The 21,307-nt window shown below is 39.2% G+C and overlaps 1 protein-coding gene across 1 annotated transcript in view; it reads left to right on the forward strand.

Moving 5' to 3' along the window:
- The window catches only part of AIMP2 (aminoacyl tRNA synthetase complex interacting multifunctional protein 2), a 76,569-nt gene that overhangs the window by 7,729 nt on the left and 47,533 nt on the right, over positions 1-21,307 (forward strand). The window contains exon 2 of the mRNA XM_044089715.1: positions 5,079-5,288. Coding sequence (XP_043945650.1) covers positions 5,079-5,288 — 210 coding nt within the window. The remainder of the gene's footprint in view (positions 1-5,078; positions 5,289-21,307) is intronic.

The raw sequence follows: 21,307 nt of genomic DNA on the forward strand, positions 1-21,307 counted from the left end.
TTTATAGTTCATGTACAACACATCCAGGGATATTGTTGGGTTCCATGGAAGCTGTATTCTTGGCCTTGGACAATGCAGCTTTAACCTGTTCTGCAGTAATGCTGGGTGCCTGGCATTCCTCTGGTATTGTGATTGGTCCTTTGGGGGGGGGGGTAAACTTGGCACTGAATCTGTCGGCCAGTATGTCAGCAATATCTGTTGGCTCACTATAGGAGGTACCATTGTGCAGTAACTCACAGCAAACCTGGGTATTGCCGTGGAGATTTTTGATACAACTATAGAAGGCTTTGTGGTTGTTTTTAGTGTCTGCCTCAATTCTGCCTTCATAGCTGGCTTTAGAGGTTTTGATGAGGGATCTCAACTTTTTGTTGAGGCTAATAAGGGAGTTTTTCCAGTCTTGGGACTTCACCCTTTTCTGCAACAGTTTCTTCCTTCTGTTGTAGAGTTTATTAATGCTAGGGGACCACCAGATTGGCTTCCTTTTTTTGGAGGAGAGCGTCTTGGTTCTTTTGGGTATGGCTAGTTCCATGCATTTATGTATGTGTTCGTACAGTGCATTGGTGTATGATTCGGCAGGCATGCATTTATTTTCCATTGACATGGACGAGAACAGCCACACAGTGTTGCACAGCATGTGCATCAAAATGTATGCACTTGTCTCATCGCATATATATGTGTAAAAATGTATATGCGTGTATTTTATTTATATATGTGTATCTCTGTGTGTGTGTGTGTGTGTGTGTGTGTGTGTGTGTGTGTGTGTGTGTGTGTGTGTGTGTGTGTGTGTGTATATATATATATAGATATATATATATATATATATATATATATATATATATATATATATATATATATATATATATATATATATACATTTCTATCTATATATGTGTACATATATATTTGTATAAGATATATATTAAAAACACACACACACACATGTATGTATGTATATATGTATGTGTGTATATTTATGTGTATGTATCTATATATATCTATCTATATATCTATCTATATATATATATATATCTATCTATATATATATATCTATATATATATATATATATATATATATATATATATATATATATATATATATATATATATATATATATATATATACTGCAAGAAACACTCAGCCAAGCTAGAGTTTTCACTGTGTGAAATCTTAAACCTTCTCAATTGGAGGCCCTTGGGATATATGCGGATGACCCCTTAAGGGACATCAAGTGTTTTCAGCTACATGGCTTCTGAATGCCCATGACATTTTTTACTTTTTTAGGTCTTTATGGTCGCATTCAGGCCAATGAAGCCAAACCCCACTAGCTGTGGACATACGTATTTTGCCTTCTTATTGACCTTATCAGCACAGCATAAGCGGATAGTTTGGCTACACTTCAAAAACACAGAGTCTGTAAACAAAGTTGATGCCCATAAACATTAAGGTGCCTGCAAAATATTTCAGCTAACATCCAAACCAAAGGGTAAAAAGGTCTCACAGAAACTATTGTGTAAAAAAAAACTGCAAGAAACACCCAACCAAGCCGGAGTTTGGCTTTTCCTGGACGCCTAATAAATATCAGAAAACATGCCTAGGCATAACCCCTACTAAACTTGTTTAACCGAAGCTTAGCCAGGAGGTGCCTTCGTGAAGCAATAACCTCAGCCCTTGGGGAAATATAGACCCATTAGTTTGACATGTCTAATCTGCAAGGACATGGACTGCATCAAGTCTGATATTAGCAACGCTGATATCAAAAAACTTGTCTGGCTTGCTCCAGCAGTTAGGTTTTGTCATGGGTAGATCATGTGTACTAAATTTAATAAACTTTGAGAAGTTATAGAGACAGTAGATAGCAGTAAGTTTATCTGTATAACATATCTGTTTCTGACACCATCTCCGTAACATTGACCCTCACTTTGTAAAGTGGATAGCAAACTCTCTGAAAGACAGAACCCACACTGTTAAAATGACAGGTGCCTCCTCCAGAAAGTTAAAAGGTAACAGTTGTGTACTGCGTGGCTCAGTGCTTGGACCCTAACCTTTATTCGTATACTTGTCCAGTCTCCAAACTACAGACCCAGACATATTGCTAACTAAGTGTGCTGACAGCTGCAAACTCAGCGTTATTGTCAGACAGCCCTATGTTGCCAGTTTATTACATCAAGAGATGAGCTGCAGTAACCGTTTGTGTACATAAAATTGTTTAACATTAAATACAAAAAATTGCAGTATTGACACATTTGAAAAACAAAATTCTCCCTCATTGTATTGATTAGCTAGTATCCCACCCTAAACCAACAAGGTAGTGGGGGATTTTGGTACCAGAGTCAGTAATGCCCTCTCCTTTGACCACTATTCAGCATCACTAGTCCAAAAACCCATCCCTTCAGCACAACTAATATCTAAGGGCATATCATCCAGATAAAAAGAAGTTATCCTTCTGTACACCGCCTTGATTAGACCATTTATAGTGTTCAGTGCTCCGTTTTGCATGTATTAACCCAAACATCTCTGGCAACATGAAACTCGTCCCAGAGGTCACTAAAAAAGAAGATTACCGTGGACTACCAGGTGATATTTGAAGCCTTGTATTCCATGTCATATAAACTGTTTTGTAGAAATCTATGTAGCTGTCCATGCCATTAGGAACCTAACCCTTCTTAAGACCTGCAAGACCAACAGCTCTACAAATACCAGAACCATGGAGTTAAATCTCTGCCAACATATAAAAAACTGATTGGCAGGTCAGATTTATTATCCAACATTTACTCCATAAATTTCCCTTACATGTTTTATTTATTCAGTTAAGTTTGTTAACCAGGGGAATGAACTGGTCTGAAGACACTTACAGTTACAACAAATAGTGACTGTCATACAATGTACAAAAATTAGAAATGTAAAGATACTTGTAACGAAACAATGAAATTACTCATACAAAAATTATATGTACAGTAATGTGCATGTGAGGAATTAACATCAAAGAAGTGAGACACCTATAAGTAAACAAAATATCAGTCAAGCAAAGCGACATCCTTGCATCTTTCATATCCAACCTTGATGACTGGATGGGTATCCACAGATTCATCCCTTGACAAACCTGCTTTGCCCTTCTAGACATGTGGGGGTACAACTTGAGGGAGGGTATTTTCAAGGTGCACGTGGTTTCTGCACTTCACTTGGATTGTAATACATATGGTCCTGTGATTGTTGTACTAGCTAAATAGTAAAGAGCAACTAGTATTCATGTTTCCTTCTTCTGTCAATCTAAGCTCATGTCTTGTCAGTAAACAAAAATACAATTGCTAATGATATGCAAGGATACTGTTTTAAAATTCGGATATAGTGATTGTTTTCTTTTTTTAATTCAGATGCAATATGCTAAAATTCAGAAAAAGTGATGTCAGGAACTGAAAAAGGCAAGGCAACCTAAAGTTCAGAAGCAATGAAGAAAATGCCCTACTACTACTTATGTGCTCAGATCCTGGCTGCAAGCTGCAGAGGGGCAAACAGTTTACTCCTACCCAAACAACTTGGGTTCCCTTACTGACCCCAACACTGGAAATCTAAGCAAGAAGGGAGAGAAGTGAAAGGATATGGCCTGCTTGCCTCTCTCTTGGGCAGTGGGCACTTGGGGAGCACATAGAGAAGTGCAGTTTCTCTGGTGGTTACCAGAGAAATCATTTCACATGCCTCACAGAAAGGGAAGGGAGTAGGGTGGTTGCCAGCAATTGAGAGATAACGAGGACTGACAACGCATTGCATGCCTCCTTTCTTCTCTGCCAAGTAGGGGTAAGCAAAAATCCATCCAACCACCCTTCTTGGCTCTCTAAATGATGACTCTTTCAGGTTGACGTTCACCCTAGTAATGAGGTTGATGGTTGACAGGCAGGTGGGTGGGGGGTGCACAAAAATGTATAAAGAGGACATTATCAGATTATGGACGAAGAGGTTGCAAGCTTTCATGTGGCTTTTAGTGATATCAAGTATTTATGTCATAAAGAGCCTTGAAATTCAGAAGTAGTGCAGTAAGGTATTTAGTCGTACTGAATAAACTACAGTGATGTTCCACTTGGCTGAATAAAGTTATTAAGTGGCAAAATATACGTAGTGGTTTGTAGTCAGAGTTTACAGCAAGACTAAGGGTAAAAAACAGGAAGATATTTTTCGTGTTTGTAAAATAAGTACACTTTTCACATTGACCCGACTGCTTTCTGGAGTAAATAACATTTTTCTATACTATATTTAATTTTTTCCTGCTGTATAATAATTCAAGCACTAAAATGTGATAGTAGGTTTGTCATTTTACACTTGTTTTAAATTGTTAGCTGTTTTGTGTGTGTGGCATTATTCCATACTTTTTCTTGGACTATTCCTTTTGCATATCCTTGTTGCCTTCGTGGTTTCTTTTTGACTTCTGTTTCTCTTAACTCTGTCCCTTTGCTCCTCTTTATTTTTTGGTTATTTATATTCATGTTTTACCTTTTATTGCTTGCATCTTTATGTTTGCCTTTTGGTGATACAAGGTTAGTGGTTACAATTCCGTAGATGTCAGTAATAGAAATTTGAGGTTTTGCGACATTTCAGGGTTTTTTTTTTTTGTTTCGTATGTCTCTTTTTACAGATTGCTTGTTTGCATATTTACTGAACTTTTGTAATATTCAAGGGGGGTATTGTCAGTAGGTGACAAGCATATTGGTGAGAACACCTGTTCGTAGGCTTCCCTTGGAAAAGAGCACATTACGAACCAAATATAGCTATCTGTGTAGTAAATTCTGTTATAAGATGGTGGTCATTAAATGTAGAAAATAATTCCATTTCAGAATGGGTAATTTCTTGTACGTGTTTCTGTAGAAATTACTAAAGAGTAGATGGGTAATAAACCTTTTCGTGTTTTGTAGTGATGTCATTGCAGTAATTTGTGCGGTTCTATACCTAGAGAAAAGCTATAACGTGAGTGCTTCATATTCCTTATTTCACATTGAAAAGTAACATCTCTGCCTATATCAGACTATGTGCACACAAAGTTGAAACTAAGAGCCACTTAACATGATTGATTTTATTTTTTCATCTACAGGATGAGAACGCAGTCCCAGTGCTTGAAGCATTGGAAGCCCGTCAGGAAGAAATCCTTAAGCGTTTGTATGAACTGATGGCTGCTGTGGAAGGAATTTCAAAGATGGTACAGACACCAGATGCTGATCTTGATGTTACAGATATTGCTGATGTGGATTGCTCTGCTTCAGATAGTACAGCTGTTACACATTTGGATGAACTTCTGGGCAAGGTCAGTTCTGCTTTTCCTTAGCAAATTTCTGTTTGTGGTAAAAATGCACTGTAGTCACATTTTATGTAAGTAACTGAGGCCTTTGTGGAAGTTGGGAGATCTGTGACATTAGTAAGCGTTGCCTACTTAATCTCTCCATCTCAACACTTAACTCTTTAAAAATCCCTCCCAAATCATTCATGCTATTGCTCCCCTCACACAGATTTTTTTCATTTGATGCTATACAAAATGCCTATGTACTTTCATTGCATGTGGCTGTAGTTTGTTTTCCCTACTGATAAGAAATGCAGTTTTCACTGTAGCCAATTAAAATGTGAGACTGTGCATTAACAGAGTTGTTTGCCTCCCCTTTGGGCCTTCTTATCACTTGACTTTTGGTTGTTGATTAAATGCTTCCCTTTGTAATCGACTGTGATTGTTGTAGTTACTGCTCATGATTGACCTCGCTGGGTTCGGCCACAGCTGTTACTGCACTGATCTTTGTTGTCCTCCTCCTCCCTTAGCTGTCATCCTTGTGCTGGGGGGAGGATGGACTGTAGAGGTGATGTATTTGTTTCAGTACCATCTTTGCTCTGAATGGGCTATATTGTGAATGTAACACTGTTACTGGTGATGTACGAATACTATGTTAGCCACATAATGAAGGTATCACTATTGTTTGGAAAGCACACAGTGAATTTATTGCTGCTGAGATGGGTACGAAGTGAATGTTATGCTTCATTCATGGGGAGCACACAGTGAATGTAACGGTGCTAGGGTGGGTGCACAGTGAGTGTGATGCTGCTATTGGTAGGGCACACGGTGTATGTATTGATGCTGGAATGGACACATAGTGAACATGATGATGCAGTGAATGTACTAGTGCACTCAATTAATGTGACACTGCTGTTAGTGGAGCACACGGTGAACGTGACACCACTATTGGGGGAGAGCAAAATAAATGTAGTGGTGCTGGGCTGAGCACACAATGAATGCAGTGCTTTTGTAGGGAGAGTCCATAATGAAGGTACCTCTGCAGGGATGCGTGCACAGTGAATGTTTCATTACTGTTGGGGTGTACTCATGACTATACTGGCACTGGGACTGTGAATGTGACATCACAGTTGGGGGCAGACAGTGAATTATTGCTGCTGGGTTAAGCATAGAGTGAACGTGATACTGTTGTCAGTGGGCACAGAGTGAATTAACTGCTGCTGAGGTGAGCAGATAGTGAATGTACTGTTGCTAGGCAGGGTGGACAATGAATTTGATACTTGTTGGGGGGGGTGCTGATGTTTAGTACATATTGCATAACTGTACTGTAATTGTGGCACATTTCTCCCCAAATCTCTTTGAAACATTAACTTTGTTTCAGTTGAGCACCCTATTAACCAAAATGTGAGTAAATACAATTTTGAGTACCAGTACCTGGGGTTTAGTACCATTTGAACATTTATCTTACCAAGTACAAGGGCTAGGTTCTCATTCTTTGTCTGCAGGAGTTTTATGTACCAGCTGAGCTCCCAAAAATTGCATCTGATAATAAATTTGGACTCTTAAACTTTGGAAGTAGGCCTGCCCTGTATAAAATACAGTTTGAAAGAAAATCCATCTTGGCAAAATCTCCATCATCTGTTCATTGTTGAAATGTGTAGCAGTGTTTACAATAAAGATCACTGATCTGTTACTTAAGGACACTAGTGCTGTGACTCTGTTGTACACCAGTGGTGCAACTTGTAAATAAATATACAGAACCTAAACCATTACAGTGTTTCATGATATTTTGTTCTTGGCCCATCATTTACTCTTAGTCATTTTAAATGTATTCACAGTGTAAAATAATGGCTTTTATCAAACTGTTTATTGTTATGTATACAACGCTATGTATTCAGTGTGTTCAGTTATTTCATCCTTTTTTTTTTGTCCTGGTACTCAGTTTGTGGATTATAAGGGTCCTTATACCAGTACACTTACCTGGTCAACAGAATTGTTTTAAGCCAACTGAAATGTAAAGGATATGCCTAGAAACACGTTTGCTGAAGTTTCACACCCCAGCTTCACAATATGTCTTCCACACACACATTATTTCAGTTGATTTGAATGGAGTTACAGTGGTCCCAAGAACATAGTAACTTAAAAATTATGTATGATATGGGCTTGGAAGTACCACAGAGATGACTAGCTTCACTGGTAAAGCCTATTTGCATTTTGAGATATATTTTCATGAAGTTTATCTTTGTCCATACAGTCAGAGAATATGAAACATTTTCAATTCATTTTACAAACTTAGAGCATGTTCCTTTTTAAAAAGGACTTGCCATTTACCATTAAGGACATGGGTCACTTTCATGGAAGTGTGTGTGTATGTTTTTGTTTTTTGTGCACTTGTGTTGCATATACAAAGGTAGTGTTCTCTTTGTAAACCAAAAAAGAGAAATGTTCCCCCGCCATGCAGCTCTGTTGAACTTTAACAGAAATTTTACTTACATTTGTCAAAAAACATGCAGGATGTAAACAATGCATGTTTGGGTTGCCATATATAAATATGCAGTTTATTCCCATGAATTAAAAATACCACCCTTTCCAGCATGCTGATGTTATTGTGTGTAGAATACATGGTGTACATTGTGCACTGTCATTCACTATGATTTAATTTTATGACTTTTATCACATGACTCTCTTATAGCCAGCTTACACAAAATATGCATTGTATATTCATTTTAGTAAACCAGTATCTCCTGCTGTGTTGCCCATTCTTGGTGTCCAAAGAAGAGATGTACATCTTCACTGATGCTGTTTGTATGCACTTTTGTAACATACAGACACATTTTTCCCATAAATTCGTATAGGAGAATTCTGGTTGTTGATTTCCCTAAATTAAGTTTGCATACCTGGATTAATCCAACTCTGAAGTCATATTTTACTAAGTGAATGATCCTGCTGTGTCTGATGTATCACATTGTTCTGTGTTGTGGGTGTAGTTTCCCACTAACTCTTATTCCCCGTGGCTTGAAACTTACAGCAGTACTTCAGTCTGCCACCCCATTAGTGACTTCCCTGTACTCCTTGAAGGGGATTCATGTTATTCAGATAGTCACTTTTATTGAAACTGCCATCCTTGCATTAATAAAACATTTTTTTTAGGGTGGACAGGCTTTCTTGTACCTCATTGTTGGAGGGCTTCAGCCCCCTTGTACCAATTCCATAATCACGCAACTGTGGAGAAAGGGCATAGACCTTACACAAATAAAAAAAAATCCCTAGACACACCGTATTTGTTGCATCCTGCTACAGTAAAAACAAATATATCTAGTGTCGTGGTGTAGAAGGATAAAGCCCCTGATATGACCCGGGTTCGAATGGCAGCTCTAGAGACTGAGGCACTGGCAATCAGATGATGAGCCTACAGGAAGGGCCATGCACTAGGGTGCACCTTCTATTTGATTCCTAGAGCAGGCTGGGGACATGTTAAGGGCATTGTCCATAGGGTGATGTGGATGACATTGACTGAGTTGCCACAATGGTGGCATGATGTGTCATTGTACAGCTGGTTAGGATGTACAAGTGCATGCCAAGAGGAGAGGAACATTAAGGCACTGAAAACATTCTTTGGCAGTATTATTATGCTGCTCCAAGTGCCTCAATCTCCTCACCATCCCCAAGTATGGATCAGATGTAGTCTAGGAGAGGAAGGTGAGACTGGTAGACACGGTGAATGAAGAGGGGACCTGAAGGCAGCTAACGGTCAGCTGTGAGGTGGAAAAAGGATGAGGGAACCGATCTAATCTAAACCCAAAAAGTAAAACACAATAAACTAAAGTAAAAAAATAATGCAGTTAAGCCTACAACATTCAAGATCCCTAACTCATTCACCCAGCTACCATTAACATGCTATAAAAAAGCACAGCCATACAAAATCACTAAAATAGGATCTTGTCATTTCCTGTTTTGCAAGAACAGTATTTATTCCAGTGAAACCCAACAGAAAAAAAATCTCTTTATGGTACCTGGAGACACCTGTACCACAAGTTGTGTGGTTTCCTATTAACATGCATCCCATCTGATGAATATTTAGAGGGTGCATTACTAGTGGCAGAGAGCAAATCCCACCTTGTATTGTGCTTCATAATTCTTATTTTACTTATTCATGTATTAAACAGGCTTGTATGTAAAACTTTTTGAAATACAACCTGGGCTACAGGCTAATTGACAAAAGTATTTTGGCTATAGAAGATTAATTTTGAGTGTTTTGACTTAAGAACTTGACAGCATAATTTTTATAACAGTAATATGATAATGCTGTAAATAGTCTGTAAAAATACTCAAACAATAACATAACTGTGATAATAAAGACAACCCTGGAATATATAACAGTTGTTGGAGTGTATAGACCACCAAAGACAAGTGCAGATGACTTAGAGGAATTCCTACATTTCTTGTGTGAAACAAAGGAGGGAAGAATAATATTAGCTGGGGACTTAAATTTACCAGAAACAGACTGGAATAATATTGATTAACGTTCGTAAGGAAACTATTCACAGCTTATATTCAGGAACAACAATTGCTTCAGATTGTAAAAAAACCTACTAGGGGACGGAACATAGACATTGTTTGTGTCCCCAAAGAAATTACTGTAACTTCAAGTCAAGTTTTACCACCACTGATGTGTAATGATCATGGGGTTATAAAGGTTAATTTGTTGCTAGATAATTCTGCCAAACTGGAAACTTAGCCAATGCACAGAAGGTTAATTACAGATTATATGGAAGCAAAACAGTCACTATGTAAAACTAACTGGAATGAGGTGTTCAGTGGAAAAACTGCAGATGGAATGTGGAAAGTTTTGAAAGAGAAACTGAGTGAAAAAAAAGTTTAACATCAGGATCTAGGCATACAACATCAGACGGATATATTTCCATAAGAATAAGATATCTGATTAAGGTGAGAGACAAAAAATATAAGAAATGGAAGAGAGATCGAACTACAACTTTGAAAACTGAAATAAACAAGCTGGATAAACAGATTAAGCATAGTGTGAGATAAGATCAAGAAAAATTTGAAGAAAATTTATAAAAAAGATATTGAGCATAGCAGGAAACTTTTTTATAGATACATAAGATATGGAAGGAGTAAAGACACACATTTGTAAAACTCTGTGTAGATTTTAAAATTTATTCTCTGACACAATTGATTATAGATATCTTTACAGAATCGTATGCAAAACATTTTGGATCTACAAAAGGGGTGGTAAGTTGACCTAGTGACATCCAGGTAACCCCAGATACTGGAATCAAATTAGATTATATTGAAAAAGAACCACGCAAACTGGATCCAAACAAAGCGCAGGGAGGAGACAGAATTAGTAACAATGACCTGAGAACACTTCAGCAAGAACTTATAGTCTCCGAATGGAGAGATGAAAAGTCAGCAAGCAAAGGAGAGTAGTAGTGCTGAAATTGAATTCATCCACAACTGTTGGTGAGTACCTTCACAAGGTGGACCCTGTTTTCACAAAATCTCACCAAGGAGACATTGATATATAGACTGTATTTATATAGCCTATATCATGGACAGAAGTAGGTCAAAAACTAAAAAAGATAGCTGGGTGCACAAGACCTAGGATAAAAAATGCCCAATCCTGGTAGGCGCACTGGTGCCAGGATTGGAAAAGATGACAGTGTAGAATTCTCAAAATATGGAAACATTCCTACAGTGGGGCCGGGCCAGGCCAGGCCCAGGGGGAGGATGGCCCCCCTGTTGTAGAACGAAGTAGCAGTCCACAAAAACTGATAAGTCAAAGAAGAGCCATAAAGCCAATAAAGTATACTATTAAGTATAAGAAATAAATTATGTATTGTTACTATTATGCAAAAAGCCCAGAATTTCTAGACACAAGATGTACAAAATGATTGAGAGAAACTAGAGGAAAGAAAAATACTTCCACAAGAAAAACTGTTAGAAGCGTCAAATGAAAATTTGTGTTCATTAATACAACAGATTTGTGGGAAACAGTATATAGATCAAGAAATCTTGATCTTCTTGGAAAAAGAAGCATCTGAGGAAGTGTGAAAATATGAACAACAAAACTAAGAGATATTTGGAAAGTATAAATGGACATGGGAAAGAGAGAGATTTGATATGGTGCAATATTTATGCAAAAGAGAAAGCCAAATTAATTAATGTAGAGAAGGCAGCCCCAAAGATATTTGAAGGGAAATACAGGCAAAGGCATCCGGATATGAAAAATTTCACAATAAAAAATAATGTCGCAAAGATGGAATGTAGAAAAGAAGATCAGTAAAGTAGAAGTTACAAAAAATAGAAGCTGAAGTTGTGGAGTGCCTGCGAAGTGAAGGAGTTGATGTAGAATAAGCAGGGAGAAATGGGAAGATCGGGAAACATCTGAAGAAATATGGACATGGGAAAGAAAAAGAGATTTAATATGGTGTAATATTTATGCAAAGGAGAAAGCAAAACTAACCAATACAAAAAGAGCAACACCAAAAATATTTGAAGAGAAATACAGGCAAAGGAATCCGGATATGGAAAACTTTACAATACAAAAAATAAGAAGACAGAGGAAAAGGAGATTAGTAATGGAGAAGTTAAAGAAATAGAAACTGAGGCTGCGGAGTACTTGCAAAGTGAAGGATTTAGTATAGAAAATCTAATTCAGAAAGCACCGCAACAGGCTAGAGTAATGGATATCCAAATTAAGGGGAAACCACTGGAACTGGAAGCAATTGGTCAGATGCCATATGAAGATAATTTGGAACCTTCCACAGGAAACCAGTATAAACGTTCACTTAAAGCTAGGAACAGGAAACTGTGATACAGTCAATGTTGAGGAGTGATAGGCCAGTGAGTTCCCATAGCAACGGATGGCACAGGTTTCTGCATCTTGGGCAGCATTATCCTTTAGCGTGGGGGCTGTGAAACTTACCACCTCTGTCGTAAGTAAGGTGAAGTTTGCTTTAGAAAAGTTTTTTTTGAGTAGTTTTCCCAGTGAATGATAGGGTAATTGAAATCACCCAATATCAGGGTGTTCGGTAGGACCTTCATGTTTTCCAGTGTCTCCAGAAAGGTGGAGTGGTGGTCCTGGGTCATGGAGGGTGATCTGTAGCAGGCCACAATTTGCATTGCAGGTTTGCCCACAATTTGCATTGCAGGTTTGCCCAATGTTAGTTACACATGGATGATCTCAGAGGTGTCATGCTGCACCACTAACCTGGAGGTGTAGGTATCCTTGATGAATATGGATACACCCACTCCTTTTGTGTTTCGATCCGTGTTCTGTGGCTGAAACGTGAGGTATGAGTTGTAGCCCGGTAGTGCTGGGGTGCTCTCTAGAGCCTTGAAGCAGGTTTCAGTTACTGCACAGATGGTGACGTTCTCCATACTGAGGAGTGCTTCAAGCACATGCATTTTGAGATTTAAACTCCTGGCATTGAGTAGCATAACCCTATTTTTTTTGTTAATTGTGCCGTTTACGGAGGTGGGTTTGACTTTTGAGCCTTGCCTAAAAAGGCACTATGGGGGCAGCAAGAGCCTTGGCCAGAATTCGAAAGCCTAAGGGTGACAGGTGCAAGCCATCTCTTGCGAAGCAACGTGGCTTGTCGAGAATGTCATCCCAGGCTGACAGACACTGGATCCCCTTTGAATGACACCAGAAGCTTAGCCAATTGTTGAAATTGATCATTTTTTTCTTTATACTGAGGTATCATTCTTGGTGAGGGCAGGATGCTACTTAGGGTCAGGGTCATACCAGCCTGGGCTGCATGATCAGAGAGCTCTTCCATGTCTCTCTTCATGTAGTCCAGGGAGGTACTTCTCAGGCCATTCACACCAACATGAACAATGACAGAGTTATATTTGTATTTGTTCTGGAGTGACCTGAGTGCTTGTGCTATGTGGCGGATTCTGGCTCCCAACAGGCAGCTAACAGTAACATTCTGTTTGTCCAGCCTAGTGAGTGGAACATCAGTATGCCTGACTATAGAGTCACCTACTATTAGTGTGTTAGGTATGTTGTTTCGCCTTAAGGGCTGTGATTGTGTGGCACACTGATTTTGTGTTTTATGTGTTGTCTTGTTTGTGACGGGAAGTGCAGATTGTTTGGGTGTCTGCTTTGGAGGTCTCTGATGCTTTTGCAGGTTTTTATTTAGAGCCTCTGAGTATGATTTTGTGTATTTATGTGTATTTTTTGCCAGTGTTATTTTAGTAGGTCTGTGTGCGGCTGGAGGTGTGGTGCAAGTGTTAACCTTCTCCTCTTTGACCGTCTGTTCCAGTCTTGGGTGGAGACAGCTTAGCTTCCAGTTTGGCTGTATAATTGCATCTCTTGCATATGTTAGTGTTTTGTGGTAGGAGAAGAGGGTTGTCTGTGTACATGAGGCAGTTGTAACATTGCCTCAGGATACCCAGATTCACCAGCTGGACTGGAGAGTGCACCTGAAGTTGCCCTTTGGTCATGCCTGAATAGTAGGGTGAGCTGCTTAGTCGCTTGGTTGGTGAGGGGTGAATAAAGAGCATTGCCCTGCTGGGCAGTCAGTGTCAGGGTATATTAGTGCTTGCTATTGGGTCTGAGCAAGTGCTGGGCTGTAAGATGCTTTTTGAGTGCTTAGGTTGAGAGTTAGACTAGTTTCAAGGGAAAAACTAAAGAGGAGACTTAGTGGAGCCGGGTATAATTTAACCGTAGCTAACCCGCACTGCCCGGTGCGCAAAACTATGCAAATGCGTTTTTTATAGTAGGGAAATGAAAGAGAGAGAAATTAGCCCAAAATGGCTAATAATGGTCTTGGCTAGAACCACTCCTCCAGGGACAAATAGGTTGCTCAAAGCTCCCCTCTCTCACAGGTGAACAGAGAAACTTCCTTTTATCCAAGTAAGGTATGGGCAACTCAGAAACTAGTATCACAGCCCTGAATTCAGCACTAGCCTGAAAACTGGACTATACTAGCTTAGAAAGGCAGGAAACAAGGATTTTATTTTGTTTTTTTTTTTTTGTTTGTTTTTTTGAAAAGACAAGACAAAAACAGTAAAAATACACTTAAAAGAGCTTTAAACGACTACAAACGATCAGAAAAGGCTATCACACTTGTGTGTAGCTTACAACAGTTAAATTATTTAAACACAAAACAACTTTTTAAAACTGCAGGCAGTCAAATAATTACAATATGTGAAAAAAACAAGCCTTTAAATCACAATAAATGCTGGAAAATCTGCGTTCAGGCGGAAAACACTTAAGTACAGCAAGAAAGTACATGAAACTGATACTTAATCACTCCAAAGTCTCTCTTCTAAGCTAGAAGGCTTCTATCAGTTTAAGGCTTCCTAGTGCTACCCAGTAGGTTTATTTGCTAACCTCACAAGACCCAAACGCAGTGAAAGTTTTGAAACATGTGGAGAATAAATCTAAGAAGGCTTCTCTGCTTAATCTAGCAGAAGCTTATCGGCATTAAGCAGGAATGGAAATCAAACCAGAAGTAGATAAAAATCAGGCAGCAAATGAATGTGCCAAAAAACAAAAGAAAGCATATAAGGTGAAGGATCAGATGAGAAGGCAAGAAATGTAGAAAAAGCATAAATATAGTTGCAAGTATAGAAAACTTCTGGAAGAACCACTTGTTGTTCAGGAACGAACACAGGAATGGTTAAGGAGAGGCAAATTCAAACCAAGAGATGAAAGGTTAATATTGGCGGACCAAGGTAGTGGGCTGCATACACATTGGTTTATAAAGTCCATTGAACATGTGGGAGAAATGGACAAATGTAGGTTTTCTAAAACTGAACTGGAAACAGATGCACACCTCATTGCTGGTTGCGACATACTAATGGCAGAAGGACTGTATACTGACAGGCATAATAATGTTGCGAGACTGTTGCACTGGGGATTTTGCAAACATTATGGTATTGAAGTGACCGAAAAACACTGGAAACATGAGCCACAAAGCATCATAGAAAATGATGAAGTTTATATCACATGGGATCGTCCATTACCAACAGTTCAAAAGATAGATGCTAGAAAAACAGATATAGTGGTCCAAGAAAAGAAGACAAGAGTAGCACTGATCATTGAAATTGCCACACCCAGTGACTATAGTGTCTTGTGTACAGAGAGACACAAAGTCATAAAATATCAGGCTCTGCAGGCAGAAACGAGGGGAATGCGGAAGAAAGATACCCAGATAGTTCCAATAGTAGTAGGAGCAATAATTTACAATCATATTTAGATATGTTACTAATCCATGTAACTCCATATGAACTGCAAAAGGAGTCATTACGGGGCACATTGTGGGTGCTACGAAGAGCACTACTGGCTGACATCAGCAGTTGAAACAATACTAATTTCATAAACTTTAATCATACTTTGACTTAGGAATGGGGTCCATTCCTGTCATGGTATTAGAAACCCAAAAGACTTGGAGAAATTTAAAAAAGAGCAATACCATTATATCTGTTATTCACTAAGTCATATAAATATGGGGAGATTCCTCAAGATTGAAGACATGGGCTTATTAAACCTGTTTTTAAATGAAAGGGGAGTAAGACAAACCCAGTCATATAGATCCTTAAGTCTACTTTCATGTTGTGGAAAACCATATATCAGCATACATATGTTGAAAGCAGATCTATTATCACCTGTAACATGATGTTCTATAACAATAACATAACAGCTATGAATGAAAAATTGTGCTGTAATGTAATTTATGTAGATTTAACTTCAGGATTTGACAGGGTTATACACATAACACTAATCAGTAAATTAGTACAACTAGGTATTGATGTACTCTTGATAAGATGGATAGCTGCATGGCTTACAAATAGGACATGGCAAGTATCATACAGCAACTGGAAAGGCAAAATCCTTGATTACAGTCAGGGTGACCCAGAGGGCTCTGTCCTAGGTTTTAGCTTGTTTAGATTTGTATCTTTTAGACCTAACTTTTTCATCAGAGGTGTTCTACAGTCTGTATGCAGACAACCTGAAATTGGGTAAACTGATTACATGTGTTACAGTTAAGGCAGGTCTGCAAAATAACTTGACTAAATTGATCATTTGGGCACAGGTGAATAATATGTTGATACATACATCAAAAACTAAGCATATGAGATTTGGTAGGTATAAATTGAAAGGTGAATACTTAGTACAGCACACAATGATTGAAACTGTAGACTCATTTAAGTACCTGGGTATATGGGTAGATTCAGCTATGAGCTTTTCTAATCATATGATAGTTATAGAACTATAGTTTGTATAAAAAGATTTATGAAGTATAGGAAATCAAAAATGATGAAGTCATTGCTTGTTAGTTACAGTAGACCGAAGCTTGAGTATGGAATAACAATATGGTAACCCTATAAGAAAACAAGCATGAGTAAACTGGAAAGCGTACAATGGAAATATACCAAGAGATCCATGGATGTGAAAATTTAAGTTATTATGAAAGATTAAAATATGTGAACTTGTAACAATGTCTCTTACAGGTATCTAAGAGGAGATCCTATTTGGTTGTATGGGCATTTAGTGACAACTACCTCTGGGAATATTTGGGGTTAAGAAAAAGTACTAAAGAATCATTAGGCAACCTGTGTAGAAGATTATGTAGGAATGAAAGTGTACTAATTGGTTCTCTGACAGAGCTGATGCATGGAAAAGACTGCCAAGTTGCATTAAAGCAAGTGCTAGTTTAGAGACTTTTAAGAACAGCCTGGATACTTATAATGAGAATAAATGCTTTGGTATATTGACAAGCTAGAAGGGCATTAATGCCCGTGCTTGAAATATTTGTATGTATGTAGTACAGAATATGTGTGTGCTAGGGGATAAGGGAAGGAACTGCAGATAATAGAACTCTTAGGTATATAAACCAAGACGTGAGGTACAGTGCGAAAATAGACCAATAACCAAAAAACACACTGCAAGAGGAGAAACTGAAGTACCAGACAGCCAATGAATATAAAAACAAAAATTGTTTTATTGTGCAAATAATCCAGGTAAAACATTTAACGAATCACCACGTTTTTCATCCTTGGAACAAACACTTCATCAGACAAAGACATTTAATTAATACCACATATTTATATGCTGACAAGCTTTTAAATCACCCAATGATAATGAAAGAAGAACGTCTCCTCATGAATATGTATTAACCTCTCTCATTCTCTTCCCAAACCTTTTTATAAAAACATTGAAAATGGACACTTGTGTATGTAAATAAATATATAAATAGATATAGATATAGAGTGATACAATTTGTAAACCTAATATCATTACATATGAAATGTTTACGTGTATATTGGTTTATATACACGAATATGAACACATATATAAAAACTGAAGCAGAACTTTGTTCTGAAAGACAATGCTCCCACCTTGTGGTCAAAATAGAAAATTACAACAAGTAATACTATGAACTCTCCATAAATATAAATGAATGGATGTAAGGGTGTTCTACTTGAATGAACATATGACAGTAGATACTTTAAATAAATAGATAAATGTATAAATAGCCAATAAAACTCTTCCTAAAAACATGTTTAAAGTATGAAAACCAATAAATACTAATACAAATATTCAAATTTTCCATTAAGGAAGCTCTACTCTTAGTATAACCAGACTACTCACTGTATTATAAGCCTAGCACTTGTTCTCAATACTTCTCTACTAAGTAAGCACTCTCGTACTAAGTAAAGCACTACATCTACTTACCACCCCTGTGAATATCCACTTCCCTTAAAGGTATACCACTCCCTTATACTGTTCTAGCATGTCGACTGGCAGATTACTGGCGTCGTCTCCAGTTCAGCTGGTCAATCTGGGTATCTTGAGACAATGCTACAATTGTCTCATGTACACAGACAACCCTCTCCTCCTCCCAACAAACACAAATACATGTGAGAGATGCAACTATATAGCCAAACTGGAGGCTGAACTCTCTCAACTCAGGGCTGGCATGACCAGACAGGAGGAGATGGCAACCACACACACAACAATCCCAGTCCCACATAGATCTACCACAACTGCAAACCAAACACATAAAAACACAAAGACATACTTGGAGGCTCTAATAAAAAAACTTACCAAAACAACAGAGGCTCCCAAAGCAGAGATCCAAAAATCCACCACCTCAAAACAAAACACATGCAACACATACTTCAATAAATCAGTGTGTCGACCAAACGCAGCCCTTAAGGCCAAACACCTTGCCTGATACACTAGTAATAGGTGACTCCATAGTCAGACACACTGATGTCCCACTGACTAGGCTGAACAAGGAGAAGGTGACTGTGAGCTGTCTATCGGGAGCTAGGATCCGCCACATAACACACGCACTCAGGTCACTCCAAAGCAAGTACAAATATGACTCCGTCATTGTCCATGCTGGTGTGAATGACCTGAGACGTACCTCCCTGGACTACATGAAAAGAGACATAGAGGAGCTCTCTGATTATGTAGCCCAGGCTGGTATGACCCTGACCCTGAGCAGCATCTTGCCCTCACCAAGAATGATACCACAATACAAAGACAAGATGATCAGCTTTAACAATTGGCTCAAGTACTGGTGTCATTCTAAGGGGATCCAATGTCTGCCTGCCTGGGATGATATGTTGGACAAGCCACGCTGCTTCGCAAGGGATGGCTTACACCTGTCACCACTGGGCTTCCGGATATTGGCCAAGGCTCTTGCCACCCCCATAGTGCCTTTTTTAGGCAAGGCTCAAAAGACAAACCCACCTCCTTAGAAAACAAAAATGGAAAAAAACTAAGGGTAATGCTGCTCAACGCCAGAAGTCTAAATCTCAAGATGCAGGCACTTGTTGCACTCCTCAGCATGGAGAACATCGATGTCTGTGCAGTAACTGAAACCTGGTTCAAGGCTCCTGAGAGCACCCCAGCGCTACCAGGCTATACCTCGTATCATGCTTTTCGGCCCCAAAACCCGGGCGAACCACAAGGGAGGGGAGTGTCCATATTCATAAAGGACACCCACACCTCCAGGTTAGTAGCAACACATGAAGCATCAGAGACCATACAGGTGCAACTAACCATAGGCAAAACTGCTGTACAACTGGTAGCATGTTACAGACCACCCTCCCAATCTCAAGAACCCCACTCAGCCTTCCTGAAGACATTGGAGGATATGAATGTATCACAAAATACCATCATACTGGGAGACTTCAACTACCCAAACATAGATTGGGTACATTATTCTAGCCCTAATACCCTAGCCCAAAGGTTCCTGGAATTCATAAATTCAAATGTACTGGAACAACTAGTCACCTCTCCCACTAGGGGAGATAATATACTAGACCTGATCATCACAAGCATGGGGACAAAATGCTCCACACCGAAGTATACCCCTCACTAGTGAGATCTGACCACAAACTAATCACCCTGGATATACATATCCCACCTCCACCCCAGCACAAAAGACCACAGTGAAAAACTTCTCAAAAGCAGATTTCACTCTTCTTAAGACTGAGATGGTATCCTTTAAGCCCACTGTGCCAGTGGATACCACATCCCACAATGCCGAATCCTTCACAAATGCTTTCTATGGACATCTCCAAGAATGCATGGATCATGCAATCCCAAACAAATCCAAGTCCCTCTCCACCAAATGTAAGCGTCCTGTCTGGTGGACCTCAGCCATAAACAAATTGTATAACAAAAGAAGGAAGCTACTGCACGTCAGAGCGAAATCCCATGAAGGGAAGACATCTCTGATCAACATTACCAGAAAACTACGTTCTCTCATAAAAACATCCAAAGCAAACTTTGAGAGAAAAATCGCTAAGGACACTAAAGATAGCCACAAAGCCTTCTTCAGCTATGTTAGAAACCTGGGCGGAAACCCTCAGATATGCTCAGAGTTGGTTCACAACAACAAAAAATACACTGAACCCACAGATATTGCTAACATTCTGGCTGACAGGTTCAGTGCAAATTTCTCCCCTCCTTCACCCCCAAAAGAAGAAATACTTATCCCAGCTGAATGTAATCTCCCTGTCATCTCAGATGTCCAAATGAGAACCGCCCTAAACAAAGCAAAAAACACAGCATCAATGGGACCTGACGGTATCCCAGGGTGCGTTACGTGAACTCCAAGAGGAGCTAAACCCACACATAAAAATGCTATTTAACCTTAGCCTTACTTTGGGATATGTACCTGAACACTGGCGTACAGCAACAGTGGTCCCACTCCACAAGGGGGGTGCCTCTACAGACCCTGGAAACTACCGCCCCATAAGCTTAACTAGCCTGGTCTGCAAAGCTATGGAAAGAATCATTATGGAACTCATAAACAGAGACATAGGAGACCTACAGACACTTGACCCCACCCAGTTTGGCTTTGTAAAGGGCAGATCCTGCCTTTTAAACCTGGTTGACTTTTTTGAAACAGTCACTAGAGCCATTGATGAGGGCAAAGCAGTCCATACAGCATACCTGGACTTGGCTAAGGGCTTCGACACAATACCCCACTCAGGCATCATAGATAAGCTAAACAGCTTAAAAGTAAACCCTTATGTCACTAGATGGGTTGCAAACTGGCTAAAGGACAGAACCCATAAAGTTAAAATCACTGGAGCAATGTCAGACTCAAAGCCAGTCACAAGTGGTGTCCCACAGGGATCTGTCCTGGGACCCCTCTTGTTCGGCATTTATTTCTCAGATGTTAAAGCAAACATGGGAGGGCTGTGGCTGACAAAGTTCGCAGATGACTGCAAACTAGGCGCCATAGTCGATACACCAGCAGACACACACATCCTACAAAAAGGCCTCACTGAAAAGGACAACTGGTGCCGTAGTCACGGCCTTAAACTAAATGCCAAAAAATGTATAGTCATCCCTTTGGAAAAAACAAAGTACCCACAAATTATCACATAGACAGCAACCCACTGAGTACGGAAAAAGTAATCAGAGACCTAGGGACCCAAGTAGACAGCGACCTCTCATTTGACACCCACGTTGCCAAAGTGGTTAGAAAAACATTCTACCTTGCACACCTCATCATGAAGGGATTCACATCCAGATCCAA

The sequence above is a fragment of the Protopterus annectens genome, chromosome 12.part0 (genome assembly GCF_019279795.1).
Source record: "Protopterus annectens isolate FY-2018-M chromosome 12.part0, PAN1.0, whole genome shotgun sequence".
NCBI lineage: Eukaryota > Metazoa > Chordata > Ceratodontiformes > Protopteridae > Protopterus > Protopterus annectens.